This window comes from Salvelinus alpinus, chromosome 8 (genome assembly GCF_045679555.1).
Source record: "Salvelinus alpinus chromosome 8, SLU_Salpinus.1, whole genome shotgun sequence".
Classification (NCBI taxonomy): domain Eukaryota; kingdom Metazoa; phylum Chordata; class Actinopteri; order Salmoniformes; family Salmonidae; genus Salvelinus; species Salvelinus alpinus.
Genome location: NC_092093.1, coordinates 2,004,150 through 2,023,185, shown reverse-complemented (window position 1 = coordinate 2,023,185; position 19,036 = coordinate 2,004,150). Strand labels below are relative to the sequence as shown.

Here is a 19,036-nt window from a genome sequence, read left to right as displayed (position 1 = left end):
ACATCAGTTTTGTCACCAAAGCCCCATATACTACCCACCACTGCGACCTGTATGCTCTCGTTGGCTGGCCCTCACTTCATATTCGTCGCCAAACCCACTGGTTCCAGGTCATCTATAAGTCTTTGCTAGGTAAAGCCCCACCTTTTCTCAGCTCACTGGTCACCATAGCAGCACCCACCCCTAGCACGCGCTTCTACAGGTATATTTCACTGGTCATCCCCAAAGCCAACGCCTCCTTTCCTTCCAGTTCTCTGCTGCCAATGACTGGAACGAATTGCAAAGATAACTGAAGCTGGAGACTCATTTCTCCCTCACTAACGTTAAGCAGCTTACCGATCATTGCACCTGAACATAGCCCATCTCTAAATAGCCCAACCAACTAACTACCTCATTCCCATATTATTTATTTTTGCTATTTGCACCCCAGTATCTCTACTTGCACATCATCTGCACATCTATCACTCCAGTGTTAATGCTGAATTGTAATTATTTCACGCCTACCTCCCTATTCTTACTACATTTGCACTCACTGTATATATATATATTTATTTTTATTTTGTGTTATTGACTGTGTTTGTTTATCCCATGTGCAACTCTGTGTTGTTGTTTTTGTAGCACTGCTTTGCTTTATCTTGGCCAGGTCACAGTTGTAAATGAGAACTTGTTCTCAACTGGCCACCTGGTTAAATAAAAAAACTAAAATTGGCTTCATCAATAAGTGCATTGATGACGTCGTCCCCACGTACATACCCCAACCAGAAGCCATGGACTACAGGCAACATCCGCACCGAGCTAAAGGCTAGAGCTGCCACTTTCAAGGAGCGGGACACTAATCCGGACGCTTATAAGAAATCCTGCTATGCCCTCAGACGAACCATCAAACAGGCAAAGTGTCAATACAGGACTAAGATCGCATTGTACTACACCGGCTCTGACGCTTGTCAGATGTGGCAGGGCTTGCAAACCATTACAGACTACGAAGGGAAGCACAGCTGAGTATTGTGTGTAGATTGAGGATTTAAAATAAATGTAATCCATTTTAGAATAAGGCTGTAACGTAACAAAATGTGGAAAAAGTCAAGGGGGTCTGAATACTTTCCGAAGGCACTGTAATCTGCAATATTAAAGTTGATCTAAAAACAACAGTTATTACAGATGGCCATCTGACATAAAACAATTGTACAGAAGGACTTCAACAGTAGATCAGTTACTGAATAAATGTTTGCAGAAAGCTGTGTGTGTGTGCTCTGCATAGTGTACTGGCTGGCTCTTTCCAGACCGGGCTACATTTTTTGTGTTCCCAAATATCCCACGGCACCGATTTTGAACCAAGGCTAGTAGGTATTGTGGTCTAGAGACCCAGCTGGCCAAAATCCATGAATTCCATCCAGAGTGCACGTATTGAAGTACTGTAATGTGTGTTCACGTAATGTTAGTAGAAATGCCAACAAGGTTTTTCAGTCAATCACCAAACTGATAGGCATTTGTTGACAGACATTTTATTAGAAAACACTCCTGTACAGGCTGGGCGAGACAGACAGGGAAGGAGAAAAGACCACGATGAAGGTGAGAAGAAGAGGCGTTTCACTGCTGCTCTCTCTGGTCCCCCTCGCCGCCACCTGTGAGGACAGGCCATGAGTCAGATTGTGCGTCCCACATTGCCTACTTGGGCCCTGGTCAAAAGTGGTGCACTAAATAGGGAATAGGGTGTCATATGGGATGAAGCCACAGCCTCACCAATCCAAGTAGTCAATATTCCAATGTACCCCGAATTCGCCCAGGATCCAGACTGCCAGATCAAGAAGCTGGAAATACCGCAGTTTTTTTTAAGAACATTGCCATTTTCATCCTCATTCACACCATTATGTCACGTTGGACAACAGGATAGTCAGCCAATCAGCTCCTTTGTTGTTCAACGCCAGTCCACGCAGCTCTGTTTAAGCTAGCTAATATGAGGACTTGATCTGGCGGTCTGGATACTGGGCGAACATTGGAATATTGAATACTTGGATTAAGGTACATGCTCGAGCCATACCCGGCTCTGAGCTGCCCTATTTGAGAAACGGAGCGAAAAACATATGGTAGAGAGGGATCTCTGGCTGCATCCTTCCCACAATCCTCACCTCCTCTCCAGGCCAGTTCTACTCCAGTTTCTTGGGGTTGTTGACGGCTACGTAGTGATATAGGACCACCAGCAGGAACAGAGACACACCCAACATGTTGGCAAAGATGGCCAGCTGCACGTCAGTCACCATTCTGGAGGGGGGGGGGGGGAACATACATATCATTACCATTCTGGAGGGGGGGGGGGGGACATACATATCATTACCATTCTGGAGGGGGGGGGGGGGGGACATACATATCATTACCATTCTGGAGGGGGGGGGGGGGAAACATACATATCATTACCATTCTGGAGGGGGGGGGGGGAACATACATATCATCATCATGATGAGGGGGGGGGTCTTTATATGTCCTGGGTTTTTCTTTATTTTGACTACTTTCTACATTGTAGAATAATATCGATGCCGGTTGTGATGTTGTTTAGGACCTTGAGCGTGGCTGAAGTGCACCCATGACCAGCTCTGAAACCAGATTGCATAGTGGAGAAGGTACGGTGGGATTCGAAATGGTCGGTAATCTGTTAACTTGGCTTTCGAGGACCTTAGAAAGACAGGGTAGGATAGATATAGGTCTGTAGCAGTTTGGTTCTAGAGTGTCACCCCCTTTGAAGAGGGGGATGAGGTGGAAAGCATGGTCAGCCGTAGAGAAATGCTTATTGAAATGCTCGATTATCATGGATTTATCGGTGGTGACAGTGTTTCCTAGCCTCAGTGCAGTGGGCAGCTGGGAGGAGGTGCTCTTATTCTCCATGGACTTTACAGTGTCCCAGAACCTTTTGGAGTTTGTGCTACAGGATGCAAATTTGTTTGAAAAAGCTAGCCTTAGCTTTCCTAACTGCCTGTGTATATTTGTTCCTAACTTCCCTGAAAAGTTGCATATCGCGGGGGCTATTCGATGCTAATGCAGAACGCCACAGGATGTTTTTGTGCTGGTCAAGGGCAGACAGGTCTGGAGTGAACCAAGGACTATATCTATTCCTAGTTCTACATTTTTTGAGTGGGGCATGCTTACATCATGAATAAACACGTATACTATTACATCATGAATAAACACGTATACTATTACATCATGAATAAACACGTATACTATTACATCATGAATAAACACGTATACTATTACATCATGAATAAACACGTATACTATTACATCATGAATAAACACGTATACTATTACATCATGAATAAACACGTATACTATTACATCATGAATAAATACGTATACTATTACTCGTAAGGACTTTTATTTTGAACATATCCCCAATCCCGCGACCCGGAAGTAATTGTTTTATTTGTTGCTGAAGATAAGCTGATGTAGGGATGACCAGGGTTTGTTCTCCTGATAAGTGCGTGATTTGGACACTTTTCCTGTCCTGCTAAGCATTCAAAATGTAACGAATACTTTTGGGTGTCAGCGAAATGTCTGGAGTAAAACTCCAGTAGCTACTTTAATAGATTGATGCCGCGTTCAAAACAACTTAACTCGGCGAACTAATGTTAAATCCTGACGTCAGTTAGCTCCGGGTTTCCGACCTCAAGTTCTAGAAAGAGGCCCGAAATCCCGATTTGGATGAATGTTGGAATCTTGTCCCCCAGTCGGAGTAACAAGTTCCCAGTGGTTCTGAAGTCGGAGATTTACGAGTCCCCCATGCCCAGCTGTTTAGAATACGACACTAGTTACCTAACTATCCGCCATTCATTCGACTATTAGCTAGCGTAGCAAAACATGGATGGTTGGCCGACAAGTCATTAATAATGGCACATTATGAATAGTTGATAACATGATTAAGACTATCCTGACGTTAGCTAGTTATGCCTACAAAATGAGGATGGCCATTGTCATGCTATTTTCATCAGTGGCCAACGTTGCACAGCACAAGTCGCCGGCAAATCGGTGAGGAAGACAATACAGCCTTTGATTAAAAAAATAATAATAATTCGACTACATTTCAGCAAAAATACCCAATGCATTCCTTACGTTATTTCTCGCTGATGTGTAATTTAGTTCGTTGCAGACTCAGTTAGCCTTTCTGATGTGTGATGCTGTCGCAGGTTTCCAGTCCTGTCGCTTCCGACTAGAGGGCCACGTCACCGTAATGAGGGCGGCGCCGTAGAAATATAATTCATAGATCGGCTCTGTCTGTACATATTGTAACCTGGGGTGTATTTATTCCGCGGATTCTGTTGCACAAAGGAACGTTATGCAACTATTTGGAACGTTATGCAACTGTTTGTAGTTTCTATTGGACAAACTCAGGTAAGTCCCTCCCTGTTTCATTCCGTTTGCTTCCGTTTAAGAAAGGTTTTGCAACAGAATTGACTGAATGAATAGAAACCACGCCTGATTTCTATTAATATTATTATGAATATTTCATTAGAAAATATTAATCTAGATTAGAATATGATATTTGAAAGTGAATCAATGATTTAGATTTGATACAAGTTGTTGGTCTTCTTCGCAGGAGGGGGAGGTAATGGTGGGTCCGGGGCAGTGGTGTTGTAAAAATGGCTCGTCTGAGAGGTCGGCTGTGAATCACCCACTAGTACATATCGCTGATGGTTAAGGTTCTGACTACAGGCTATCCGGCTAGAACCAGGCAGGTGGGTCCATATCCAGAGTCTGATTGGCTCTTGGTCAGCACCACACATTAGAACACACATCAAGATGGCGCCGTACTGGATGGCCACTGTTTTGCTCCGACCCAACTTTGATATTTTGTGATTATTTTGTTGTTTATTTTTACTCTGTTTTCACGAAATGTTTCCGCTGTTATTTCTGACATAAATAGCTACATGGGCCAAGTTAACCTTGTATCTTTATTGACCTTTTATTTCAATATTTAAACTCTCTACACTCTGAATGGACTCTACACACTGACAGGACTCTACACACTGACAGGACTCTACACACTGACAGGACTCTACACACTGACAGGACTCTACACTCTGACAGGACTCTGACAGGACTCTATACACTGACAGGACTCTACACACTGACAGGACTCTACACACTGACAGGACTCTACACACTGACAGGACTCTACACTCTGACAGGACTCTGACAGGACTCTACACACTGACAGGACTCTACACTCTGACAGGACTCTACACTCTGACAGGACTCTGACAGGACTCTACACACTGACAGGACTCTACACACTGACAGACACTGTCACTTCAACACACACACAAACACATAAAATGCATATACATTAGTACTGACTCCACACACCCACACATCCACTCACATACAAACTGCTGCTACTCTGTTTATCTTATATCCTGTTGCCTAGTCACCTTCCCCCTATACATATCTACCTCCAACACTCCAGTATCCCTGTCCCCCTATACATATCTACCTCCATCACTCCAGTATCCCTGTCTCCTTCCCCCTATACATATCTACCTCCATCACTCCAGTATCTCTCTCTCCTTCCCCCTATACATATCTACCTCCATCACTCCAGTATCCCTGTCTCCTTCCCCCTATACATATCTACCTCCATCACTCCAGTATCCCTGTCACCTTCCCCCTATACATATCTACCTCCATCACTCCAGTATCCCTGTCTCCTTCCCCCTATACATATCTACCTCCATCACTCCAGTATCCCTGTCTCCTTCCCCCTATACATATCTACCTCCATCACTCCAGTATCCCTGTCACCTTCCCCCTATACATATCTACCTCCATCACTCCAGTATCCCTGTCACCTTCCCCCTATACATATCTACCTCCATCACTCCAGTATCCCTGTCTCCTTCCCCCTATACATATCTACCTCCATCACTCCAGTATCCCTGTCCCCTTCCCCCTATACATATCTACCTCCATCACTCCAGTATCCCTGTCCCCTTCCCCCTATACATATCTACCTCCATCACTCCAGTATCCCCGTCCCCTTACCCCTATACATATCTACCTCCATCACTCCAGTATCCCTGTACATTGTTAATATGGTACTGACCCTGTATATAGTCACCTTCCCCCTATACATATCTACCTCCATCACTCCAGTATCCCTGTCTCCTTCCCCCTATACATATCTACCTCCATCACTCCAGTATCCCTGTCCCCTTCCCCCTATACATATCTACCTCCATCACTCCAGTATCCCTGTCTCCTTCCCCCTATACATATCTACCTCCATCACTCCAGTATCCCTGTCCCCTTCCCCCTATACATATCTACCTCCATCACTCCAGTATCCCTGTCTCCTTCCCCCTATACATATCTACCTCCATCACTCCAGTATCCCTGTCCCCTTCCCCCTATACATATCTACCTCCATCACTCCAGTATCCCTGTCTCCTTCCCCCTATACATATCTACCTCCATCACTCCAGTATCCCTGTCACCTTCCCCCTATACATATCTACCTCCATCACTCCAGTATCCCTGTCTCCTTCCCCCTATACATATCTACCTCCATCACTCCAGTATCCCTGCACATTGTTAATATGGTACTGACCCTGTATATAGTCCCCTTCCCCCTATACATATCTACCTCCATCACTCCAGTATCCCTGTCACCTTCCCCCTATTCATATCTACCTCCATCACTCCAGTATCCCTGTCCCCTTCTCCCTATACATATCTACCTCCATCTCTCCAGTATCCCTGTCCCCTTCCCCCTATACATATCTACCTCCATCTCTCCAGTATCCCTGTCCCCTTCTCCCTATACATATCTACCTCCATCACTCCAGTATCCCTGTCTCCTTCCCCCTATACATATCTACCTCCATCACTCCAGTATCCCTGTCTCCTTCCCCCTATACATATCTACCTCCATCACTCCAGTATCCCTGTCTCCTTCCCCCTATACATATCTACCTCCATCACTCCAGTATCCCTGTCCCCTTCCCCCTATACATATCTACCTCCATCACTCCAGTATCCCTGTCTCCTTCCCCCTATACATATCTACCTCCATCACTCCAGTATCCCTGTCTCCTTCCCCCTATACATATCTACCTCCATCACTCCAGTATCCCTGTCCCCTTCCCCCTATACATATCTACCTCCATCACTCCAGTATCCCTGTCCCCTTCCCCCTATACATATCTACCTCCATCACTCCAGTATCCCCGTCCCCTTACCCCTATACATATCTACCTCCATCACTCCAGTATCCCTGTACATTGTTAATATGGTACTGACCCTGTATATAGTCACCTTCCCCCTATACATATCTACCTCCATCACTCCAGTATCCCTGTCTCCTTCCCCCTATACATATCTACCTCCATCACTCCAGTATCCCTGTCCCCTTCCCCCTATACATATCTACCTCCATCACTCCAGTATCCCTGTCTCCTTCCCCCTATACATATCTACCTCCATCACTCCAGTATCCCTGTCCCCTTCCCCCTATACATATCTACCTCCATCACTCCAGTATCCCTGTCTCCTTCCCCCTATACATATCTACCTCCATCACTCCAGTATCCCTGTCCCCTTCCCCCTATACATATCTACCTCCATCACTCCAGTATCCCTGTCTCCTTCCCCCTATACATATCTACCTCCATCACTCCAGTATCCCTGTCACCTTCCCCCTATACATATCTACCTCCATCACTCCAGTATCCCTGTCTCCTTCCCCCTATACATATCTACCTCCATCACTCCAGTATCCCTGCACATTGTTAATATGGTACTGACCCTGTATATAGTCCCCTTCCCCCTATACATATCTACCTCCATCACTCCAGTATCCCTGTCACCTTCCCCCTATTCATATCTACCTCCATCACTCCAGTATCCCTGTCCCCTTCTCCCTATACATATCTACCTCCATCTCTCCAGTATCCCTGTCCCCTTCCCCCTATACATATCTACCTCCATCTCTCCAGTATCCCTGTCCCCTTCTCCCTATACATATCTACCTCCATCACTCCAGTATCCCTGTCTCCTTCCCCCTATACATATCTACCTCCATCACTCCAGTATCCCTGTCCCCTTCCCCCTATACATATCTACCTCCATCACTCCAGTATCCCTGTCCCCTTCCCCCTATACATATCTACCTCCATCACTCCAGTATCCCTGTCTCCTTCCCCCTATACATATCTACCTCCATCACTCCAGTATCCCTGTCCCCTTCCCCCTATACATATCTACCTCCATCACTCCAGTATCCCTGTCTCCTTCCCCCTATACATATCTACCTCCATCACTCCAGTATCCCTGTCCCCTTCCCCCTATACATATCTACCTCCATCACTCCAGTATCCCTGTCCCCTTCTCCCTATACATATCTACCTCCATCACTCCAGTATCCCTGTCCCCTTCCCCCTATACATATCTACCTCCATCACTCCAGTATCCCTGTCCCCTTCCCCCTATACATATCTACCTCCATCACTCCAGTATCCCTGTCCCCTTCCCCCTATACATATCTACCTCCATCACTCCAGTATCCCTGTCTCCTTCCCCCTATACATATCTACCTCCATCTCTCCAGTATCCCTGTCCCCTTCCCCCTATACATATCTACCTCCATCACTCCAGTATCCCTGTCCCCTCATCCCTATACATATCTACCTCCATCACTCCAGTATCCCTGTCTCCTTCCCCCTATACATATCTACCTCCATCACTCCAGTATCCCTGTCCCCTTCCCCCTATACATATCTACCTCCATCACTCCAGTATCCCTGTCTCCTTCCCCCTATACATATCTACCTCCATCACTCCAGTATCCCTGTCCCCTTCCCCCTATACATATCTACCTCCATCACTCCAGTATCCCTGTCCCCTCATCCCTATACATATCTACCTCCATCACTCCAGTATCCCTGTCCCCTTCCCCCTATACATATCTACCTCCATCACTCCAGTATCCCTGTACATTGTTAATATGGTACTGACCCTGTATATAGTCACCTTAACCCTATACATATCTACCTCCATCACTCCAGTATCCCTGTACATTGTTAATATGGTACTGACCCTGTGTATATAGTCCCCTTACCCCTATACATACAGTGGGGAGAACAAGTATTTGATACACTGCCGATTTTGCAGGTTTTCCTACTTACAAAGCATGTAGAGGTCTGTAATTTAAATCATAGGTACACTTCAACTGTGAGAGACGGAATCTAAAACAAAAATCCATAAAATCACATTGTATGATTTTTAAGTAATTCATTTGCGATTTGATAACCATGTGATTTAAATAAGGTCTGTGTTTCGTTAAGGCTTACCCTGACGTGATGTTTTGACAACCATGTGATTTAAATAAGGTCTGTGTTTCGTTAAGGCTTACCCTGACGTGATGATTTGATAACCATGTGATTTAAATAAGGTCTGTGTTTCGTTAAGGCTTACCCTGACGTGATGTTTTGATAACTGAGCATATCTCTCTCGGACAAGGTAACTTTTGTCAATATTTTCGCCTGTAATTATCCCCCAAAAATTAAATGCTAATTAGCTGCTAATGTGGCTATCATACAGAACTACACATCCTGTTGCAAGCTTTGACGTAATCACTCAAGGCCCAGGATGGGAAAACCTCCACATTTCTCCATACAAACTCTTATCGACAAGTAATAAGTTACCTAACGTGTAGATAGTATTGGCTTTTTACACTGAACATAAATATAAACATATTGTAACGGCTGTCTTCCACCTCCTCAGACGAGGAGGAGTAGTAAGGATCGGAGGACCAATGGCAGCGTGGTACGTGTTCATGCTCTTTATTAAAACAATCGAACACTGAAACAAAACGTGAAATAACCAACCGAAACAGTTCCGTGTGGAACACACAGAAACAGAAAATAAACACCCACGAAACCCAGGTGGAAAAAGGCTACCTAAGTATGATTCTTAATCAGAGACAACTAACGACACCTGCCTTTGATTGAGAATCATACCAGGCCAAACGAAAAAAACAACATAGAAAAACGAACATAGATAACCCACCCAACTCACGCCCTGACCATACTAAAACAAAGAAATAACAAAAGAACTAAGGTCAGAACGTGACACATATTATGTAAAGTGCTGGTCCCATGTTTCATGAGCTGAAATAGATCCCAGAAATGTTCCAAACATTTTGTGCACAAATTTGTTTACATCGCTGTTAGGATTGTATCCTTTGTCAAGATAATCCATCCATCTGACAGGTGTGGCATATCAATAAGCTGATTAAACAGCATGATCATTACACAGGTGCACCTTGTGCTGGGGACAATAAAAGGCCACTATAAAATGTGCAGTTTTGTCACGTAACAAAATGCCACAGATGTCTCAAGTTTTGAGGGAGCGGAATGTTCACCTGATCTGTTGCCTGGGAATTGAATGTTCATTTCTTTACCATAAGCTGCCTCCAACGTCGTTTTAGAGAATTTGGCAGTACGTCCAACCGGCCTCACAACCGCAGACCATGTCAAACCACGCCAGACCAGAACCTCCACATCCGGGTTTCCTGTGGGATCGTCTGAGGGGTGGGGGGGAGTATTTCTGTCTGTAACAAAGCCCATTCGTGTGGAAAACCTCTTTCTGATTGGCTGTGCCTGGCTCTGCAGTGGGTCGGCCAGGCTCCCAAGTGGGGGGGTCTATGCCCTCCCAGGCCCACCCATGGCTACGCCCCTGCCCAGTCATGTGAAATCTATAGATTAGGACCTAATGAATTTATTTAATTTGACTGATTTCCTTATGTGAACTGTAACTCAGCAACATGTTTTAAATTGTTATGACTTGGGCTTATATTTTTTGTTCATCATAGTTTCTCGTGTAAATAATTGATAGTGTATTTCTCGTGTGTATTCTTCTTTAGCATTTTTAAAATGACTAGAAATTGTTTAAGTACCCTACTGTAGCTGACCTTAGGGCTCTCCGTCAATCAGAAGCAAGGGTCTGTGCTATGTACCAGATTGTAACCACTCCTCCAGTAAGCGAGGCATATGCCGCAAACAAGCTATTTTGGTTAGGACAAAGATCTGTGGTTAGCTAGATGCTTTTGAAAATGATCTAGATAACACACCGACTGTAGTTACGTGTACAACGTACATTACCCTCCTTACAAGTAAAAAGAAAACCAGCATAATGACTCTTGTGAACTTTTAACATTTTGACCTGTGTGAGTTAGCCAGCTAGTTAACGTTAGCTCACGGTTTGTGTATTCATACTTTTTCACGTGGTGACACATTAACTAAAGTTATCCCACCAGGGCAGGGATATAGCTAGCTAAATATCGCCTGATAGGCTTGTTAGTTAGACACCTTGGTTGGCTAGTTGGCAACACTAGCTAGCAAACATTGCACCGTATCTCACCCTGGTGTAGTCAGACTTGCTAGCACATGTGCCTAACGATTAGCACTAATATCTCTTAGTTAGCATGTCAGCACCCGTGGGGTCTGGGGGGGAAGTCTGACTACACGAACGATGAGCTAACTAGCTAGCTAAACGTTGCCTAAATATCCGTGCCCTGCTGGGCTAACATGAGCTATTATGTCACCATGTGGAAAAGTGTGACTACACGACCAGTGAGCTAACGTTAACTCGCTGGCTAGCTAGCTCACAAAAGACGTGTGGACTTAATGTTTTCCCAAAGAAAACATAAATGGTTTTGTTCCACGAGTGCATCTGTTGTACACGACCAATCAAATGTCCTATGAAGTCAGTTATACATGTCAGCAGGGATGACCATTAAGCTAGCCCGAGGCTAGTAGAAATCATGGTCTGCTGGCCAGTGCCTAAAATCCGTATGTTCCATCGCTGCATGATCCACCTATCACTGTTGGTCCTCCTCAGTGACCTCACGGCTGAGGGTTTTAACTTTCCTCTTGACAATTAGAATCAGAAGTACAGTAGTATAGCTCATCGCAATACTTCACCTCTTTGGACTCTTATGGCATTCACCTCTTATTGTATTTTAATATAGATGTTACCATTTTAGTAATGAACTTAGCTAGCTAGTAAAAAAAACATTTTTTTTTGTATTTTCAGATGGGCAGACCGGAAACCCAGTGACAACACTCAGGTCTGTAGATGCCATTTCCTGTTGGGAAGGATAAATGGTCCTGTATTTGCCAGAAGAGGTAGCTAGTCCACCATGGCAGAGGAGGAAGCTGGTGCACACCTGCATTATTGTAACACACCTGGTGCACACCTGCATTATTGTAACACACCTGGTATACACCTGCATTATTGTAACACACCTGGTATACACCTGCATTATTGTAACAGACCTGGTATACACCTGCATTATTGTAACACACCTGGTATACACCTGCATTATTGTAACACACCTGGTATACACCTGCATTATTGTAACACACCTGGTATACACCTGCATTATTGTAACACACCTGGTATACACCTGCATTATTGTAACACACCTGGTATAGACCTGCATTATTGTAACACACCTGGTATACACCTGCATTATTGTAACAAACCTGGTATACACCTGCATTATTGTAACACACCTGGTATACACCTGTATTATTGTAACACACCTGTTGCACACCTGTATTATTGTAACACACCTGGTGCACACCTGTATTACTGTAACACACCTGGTGCACACCTGTATTACTGTAACACACCTGGTATACACCTGTATTACTGTAACACATCTGGTATACACCTGCATTATTGTAACACACCTGGTATACACCTGCATTATTGTAACACACCTGGTATACACCTGCATTATTGTAACACACCTGGTATACACCTGCATTATTGTAACACACCTGGTATACACCTGCATTATTGTAACACACCTGGTATACACCTGCATTATTGTAACACACCTGGTATACACCTGTATTATTGTAACACACCTGGTGCACACCTGTATTACTGTAACACACCTGGTATACACCTGTATTACTGTAACACATCTGGTATACACCTGCATTACTGTAACACACCTGGTATACACCTGTATTACTGTAACACATCTGGTATACACCTGCATTACTGTAACACACCTGGTATACACCTGTATTACTGTAACACACCTGGTGCACACCGGTATTACTGTAACACACCTGGTGCACACCGGTATTACTGTAACACACCTGTATTACTCTAACACACCTGGTGCACACCTGTATTACTGTAACACACCTGGTATACACCTGTATTACTGTAACACACCTGGTGCACACCGGTATTACTGTAACACACCTGTATTACTCTAACACACCTGGTACACACCTGTATTACTGTAACACACCTGGTGCACACCTGTATTAGTGTAACACACCTGTATTACTCTAACACACCTGGTACACACCTGTATTACTGTAACACACCTGGTGCACACCTGTATTAGTGTAACACACCTGGTACACACCTGTATTACTGTAACACACCTGGTGCACACCTGTATTAGTGTAACACACCTGGTACACTCCTGTATTACTGTAACACACCTGGTGCACACCTGTATTAGTGTAACACACCTGGTACACACCTGTATTACTGTAACACACCTGGTGCACACCTGTATTAGTGTAACACACCTGGTGCACAAGTGAAGATTAGAAACACCTGCAGCTATCACAAACGGTGTTGTCGATCAGAGTCTTAAAAACAGAGAAGGACACTAACTTCACTAACTTTAAAATCTTCTGTAGCATGTTCCAGGATGAAGGGGCATTATGGGAGAAAGATTGTTTCCCCATCTCAGTTCCTGCTTTAGGAACAGACAAAGGCAGCAGCGACTGTGAACGAAGACTGTATTGAGTGACTGATCTGGTCAGTAAGGAAGAGAGATACAAAGGGAGTTGTCACATCAATGCTTTGTACACAAAAGTGTACCGGTGCTTTAGCCTCCTGGTGGAGAGAGATGTGCATTGCACCATAGCATACAGATCACAGTGGTGGGTGAGTGATCTAGTATTGGTAATGAATCTTCAAGCATCATGGTGCTATCCATGATAATATTGTTGCATGATTTCACCTGGATCAGAGAAGTCGATGTCTCGTCTGTGCACAGCATTCTCTGTACAGAGGCGAGATCACATTTCAGAGAAGTCGATGTCTCGTCTGTGCACAGCATTCTCTGTACAGGGGCGAGATCACATTTCAGAGAAGTCGATGTCTCGTCTGTGCACAGCATTCTCTGTACAGAGGCGAGATCACATTTCATAAGTGAAACACTGTTTCTGATGTCAGACAGGAAGACAGCAAGGTTTATATAAACCATTCCTGTTGGAAATCAAATGCTAGGCTAGAAGCAGGAGGAAATCATGTTAATACAGGCCTTATTGCTTCTAACATTGGGAGCGTGGCAGAGATGGAATGCTGCATGTGTGTTTGTCCGTTAGCCCAGGGCTTTGGAATACAAGTCGGAATCCTTAGCCCAGGGCTTTGGAATACAAGTCGGAATCCTTAGCCCAGGGCTTTGGAATACAAGTCGGAATCCTTAGCCCAGGGCTTTGGAATACAAGTCGGAATCCTTAGCCCAGGGCTTTGGAATACAAGTCGGAATCCTTAGCCCAGGGCTTTGGAATACAAGTCGGAATCCTTAGCCCAGGGCTTTGGAATACAAGTCGGAATCCTTAGCCCAGGGCTTTGGAATACAAGTCGGAATCCTTAGCCCAGGGCTTTGGAATACAAGTCGGAATCCTTAGCCCAGGATTAACAAACGCTTGTGTGAACACAGGACCAGTCTTAGCCTGGGGCTAAGAACAATGCAGTGTGGAAAGGACTTTAGTGCACTATATAGGGAATAGGGTGGCGTTTAAAATATATTTTATTATTGTTGTCACGCACATACTTAGCAGAAGTTATTGCGGGTGTAGCGAAATGTTTGTGTTCGTAGCTCCAACACTGCAGTAATATCTAACAATTTCACAACAATAAACACAATACACAAAACCTAAAAGTAAAAGACTGGAATTAGGCCGACTAGTGATGGCTATTTAACAATCTGATGCCCTTGCTTCAGTTGGGATGTTGGTCAGACCGCACAAGAGGCTGTGATTGGTCAGACCGTATGAGAGGCTTTGATTGGTCTGTAGTGACGTGACGACGATGACGCCATAGACATGTCAACTGAAGGGCCGGGACGTTTGTGTAAATATATGATTTAATCTTCGTTTAATTGTTTTAAAACTATATCTTAAATGTGAATCCAGAACCCCTCTGAACATCTGGGAGATCAGGTAGGATCTAGTCCTCCATCAGATCAGGTAGGATCTTGTCCTCCATCAGGTAGGACCTAGTCCTCCATCAGGTAGGACCTAGTCCTCCATCAGATCAGGTAGATTCTAGTCCTCCATCAGATCAGGTAGATTCTAGTCCTCCATCAGATCAGGTAGATTCTAGTCCTCCATCAGGTAACATCTAGTCCTCCATCAGATCAGGTAGAATCTAGTCCTCCATCAGATCAGGTAGGATCTAGTCCTACATACGGTCAGGTAGGATCTAGTCCTCCATCAGGTAGATTCTAGTCCTCCATCAGGTAGGATTTAGTCCTCCATCAGGTAGGATCTAGTCCTCCATCAGGTAGATTCTAGTCCTCCATCAGGTAGGATCTAGTCCTCCATCAGGTAGGATCTAGTCCTCCATCAGGTAGGATATAGTCCTCCATCAGGTAGGATATAGTCCTCCATCAGGTAGGATCTAGTCTTCCATCAGATCAGGTAGGATCTAGTCCTCAATCAGGTAGGATCTGGTCTTCCATCAGATCAGGTAGGATCTAGTCTTCCATCAGATCAGGTAGGATCTAGTCCTCCATCAGATCAGGTAGGATCTAGTCCTCCATCAGATCAGGTAGGATCTAGTCTTCCATCAGATCAGGTAGGATCTAGTCTTCCATCAGATCAGGTAGGATCTAGTCCTCCATCAGATCAGGTAGGATCTAGTCCTCCATCAGATCAGGTAGGATCTAGTCTTCCATCAGATCAGGTAGGATCTAGTCCTCCATCAGATCAGGTAGGATCTAGTCCTCCATCAGATCAGGTAGCATTTAGTCCTCCATCAGGTTACATCTAGTCTTTCATCAGATCAGGTAGGATCTAGTTTTCCATCAGATAAGGTAGGATCTAGTCCTCCATCAGATCAGGTAGGATCTAGTCCTCCATCAGGATCTAAGTCCTCCATCAGATCAGATAGGATCTAGTCATTCTGAAGTGCTAGACACTGTCCTGCTTTTCCTCCATCACTAAGAACATGCGCCTGTAATGAGTGAAAACCGTTAATATGTGACTCTAACTCTCGTACCACATCCGCAGTAGTTATGATGATTCATATGATCTCTAATTCTCTTTCTCTCTTTCTTTCTCTCTCTCGGAGGACCTGAGCCCTAGGACCATAACTCAGGACTACCTGGCACGATGACTCCTTGCTGTCCCCAGTCCACCTGGCCGTGCTGCTGCTCCAGTTTCAACTGTTCTGCCTGTGAATATGGAACCCTGACCTGTTCACCGGACGTGCTACCTGTCCCAGACCTGCTGTTTTCAACTCTCTAGAGACAGCAGGAGCGGTAGAGATACTCTTAATGATCGGCTATGAAAAGCCAACTGACATTTACTCCTGAGGTGCTGACCTGTTGCACCCTCGACAACTACTGTGATTATTATTATTTGACCATGCTGGTCATTTATGAACATTTGAACATCTTGGCCATGTTCTGTTATAATCTCCACCCGGCACAGCCAGAAGAGGACTGGACACCCCTCATAGCCTGGTTCCTCTCTAGGTTTCTTCCTAGAGAATACTGTAACTGTGGTGATGTAACTATGTATACTGAACCAGAATAATATAACTGTGGTGATGTAACTACGTATTCTGAACCAGAATAATATAACTGTGGTGATGTAACTACGTACTGAATCAGAATAATATAACTGTGGTGATGTAACTATGTATACTGAATCAGAATAATATAACTGTGGTGATGTAACTATGTATACTGAACCAAAATAATATAACTGTGGTGATGTAACTATGTACTGAACCAGAATAATATAACTGTGGTGATGTAACTACGTATTCTGAACCAGAATAATATAACTGTGGTGATGTAACTATGTACTGAACCCAGTAATATCAATGCACCATGTGAAGTGTTGGTCCCATGTTTCATGAGCTGAAATAAAAGAGCCCAGAAACTTTCCATGAGCACAAATAGCTAATTTCTCTGATGAAACTAGGTTTGTACAACCGAAGAATTTCTGCACAAACTGTCAGAAACCGTCTCAGGGAAGCTCATCTGTGTGCTCGTCATTCTCACCAGGGTCTTGACCTGACTGCAGTTTGCGTCGTAACCAACTCTAGCAGGCAAATGCTTCGATGGCCGCTGGCACGCTGGAGAAGTGTGCTCTTCATGAACGATTCCCTGTTTCAATGGCGTCGTGTGGGTGAGCGGTTCCCTGATGTCAGCGTTGTGAACAGAGTGCCCCATGGGGTTATTGTATGGGCAGGCATAAGCTATGGACAACAAACACAGTTGTATTTTTTAGATGACAGAGATACTGTGATGAGATCCTGAGGCCGATTGTCATGCTATTCATCTACGCCTTCACCTCATGTTTCAACATGATAATGCACAGCCCCATGTCACAAGGATCTGTACACAATTCTTGTTCTTTCATGGCCTGCATACTCACCAAACATGTCATCCATTGAGCAATGTTTGAGATGCTCTGGATCGACATGTACGACATCGTGTTCCAGTTCCCACCAATATCCAGCAACTTACCATTGAAGAGGAGTGGGACAACATTCCACAGGCCACCATCAACAACCTGATTAACTCTATGTAAAGGAGATGTGTCGCGCTGAATGAGGCAAATGGTGGTCAGATCTAATACTGACTAGTTTTCTGATCCACGCCGCTACCTTTTTTAACCATCTTACATATAAGACCTTATTTGTTCATCGAAAATTGTGAATAACTCACCACAGGTTAATGAGAAGGGTGTGCTTGAAAGGATGCACATAACTCTGCAATGTTGGGTTGTATTAGAGAGAGTCTCCGTCTTAAATAATTTTCCACACACAGTATGTGCCTGTATTTAGTTTTCATGCTAGTGAGGGCTGAGAATCCACTCTCACATAGGTACGTGGCTGCAAAGGGCATCAGTGTCTTAACAGCGCGATTTGCCAAGGCAGGATACTCTGAGCGCAGCCCAATCCAGAAATCTGGCAGTGGCTTCTGATTAAATTAAATTTTCACGGAACCGCTTGTTGCAATTTCGATGAGGCTCTCTTGTTCAGATATCGGTAAGTGGACTGGAGGCAGGGCATCAAAGGGATAACGAATCCAGTTGTTTGTGTCATCCGTTTCGGGAAAGTACCTGCTTAATTGTGCACCCAACTCACTCAGGTGCTTCGCTATATCACATTGATCATTGTCCGTAAGCTTGAGTTCATTTGCACACAAAAATCATACAATGATGGAAAGACCTGTATGTTGTCCTAATGCAGACAGAGAAAAGCTCCAACTTCTTAATCATAGCCTCAATTTTGTCCCACACATTGAATATAGTTGCGGAGAGTCCCTGTAATCCTAGATTCAGATCATTCAGGCGAGAAAGAACATCACCCAGATAGGCCAGTCCTGTGAGAAACTCGTCATCAAGCAAGCGGTCAGACAAGTGAAAATTATGGTCAGTAAAGAAAACTTTAAGCTTTTTTTTTAAACGTGTCAATACTTTGCACCCTTGATAACCAGCACACTTCTGTATGTTGTAAAAGTATTACATTGTCGCTGCCCATATCATTGCATAGCGCAGAAAATAAAAGAGAGTTCAGGAGCCTTGCTTTAACAAAGTTAACAATTTTCACTGTAGTGTCCAAAACGTCTTTCAAGCTGTCAGGCATTCCCTTTGGCAGCAAGAGCCTCTCGGTGGATGCTGCAGTGTACCCAAGTGGCGTTGGGAAAAACTGCTTGCATGCGCGTTATCACTCCACTATGTCTCCCTGTCATGGCTTTTGCGCC

General features: G+C 44.4%; 2 protein-coding genes across 2 annotated transcripts; one reads left to right on the top strand and one right to left on the bottom strand.

The window, feature by feature from the left end:
* Positions 1–1,483: 1,483 nt before the first annotated feature.
* Positions 1,484–4,108, bottom strand: LOC139582426 (dolichyl-diphosphooligosaccharide--protein glycosyltransferase subunit 4). Its single transcript, XM_071412415.1, has 3 exons — positions 4,099–4,108; positions 2,124–2,256; positions 1,484–1,619 (listed from the first exon to the last, which is right to left on the bottom strand). Exon 2 carries the CDS (start codon positions 2,253–2,255, stop codon positions 2,142–2,144), a length of 114 nt encoding a protein of 37 aa, XP_071268516.1. The 5' UTR covers position 2,256; positions 4,099–4,108; the 3' UTR covers positions 1,484–1,619; positions 2,124–2,141.
* Positions 3,413–17,209, top strand: LOC139582425 (uncharacterized). Its single transcript, XM_071412414.1, has 3 exons — positions 3,413–4,377; positions 4,583–4,721; positions 12,079–17,209. Exon 3 carries the CDS (start codon positions 12,185–12,187, stop codon positions 13,172–13,174), a length of 990 nt encoding a protein of 329 aa, XP_071268515.1. The 5' UTR covers positions 3,413–4,377; positions 4,583–4,721; positions 12,079–12,184; the 3' UTR covers positions 13,175–17,209.
* Positions 17,210–19,036: the final 1,827 nt, after the last annotated feature.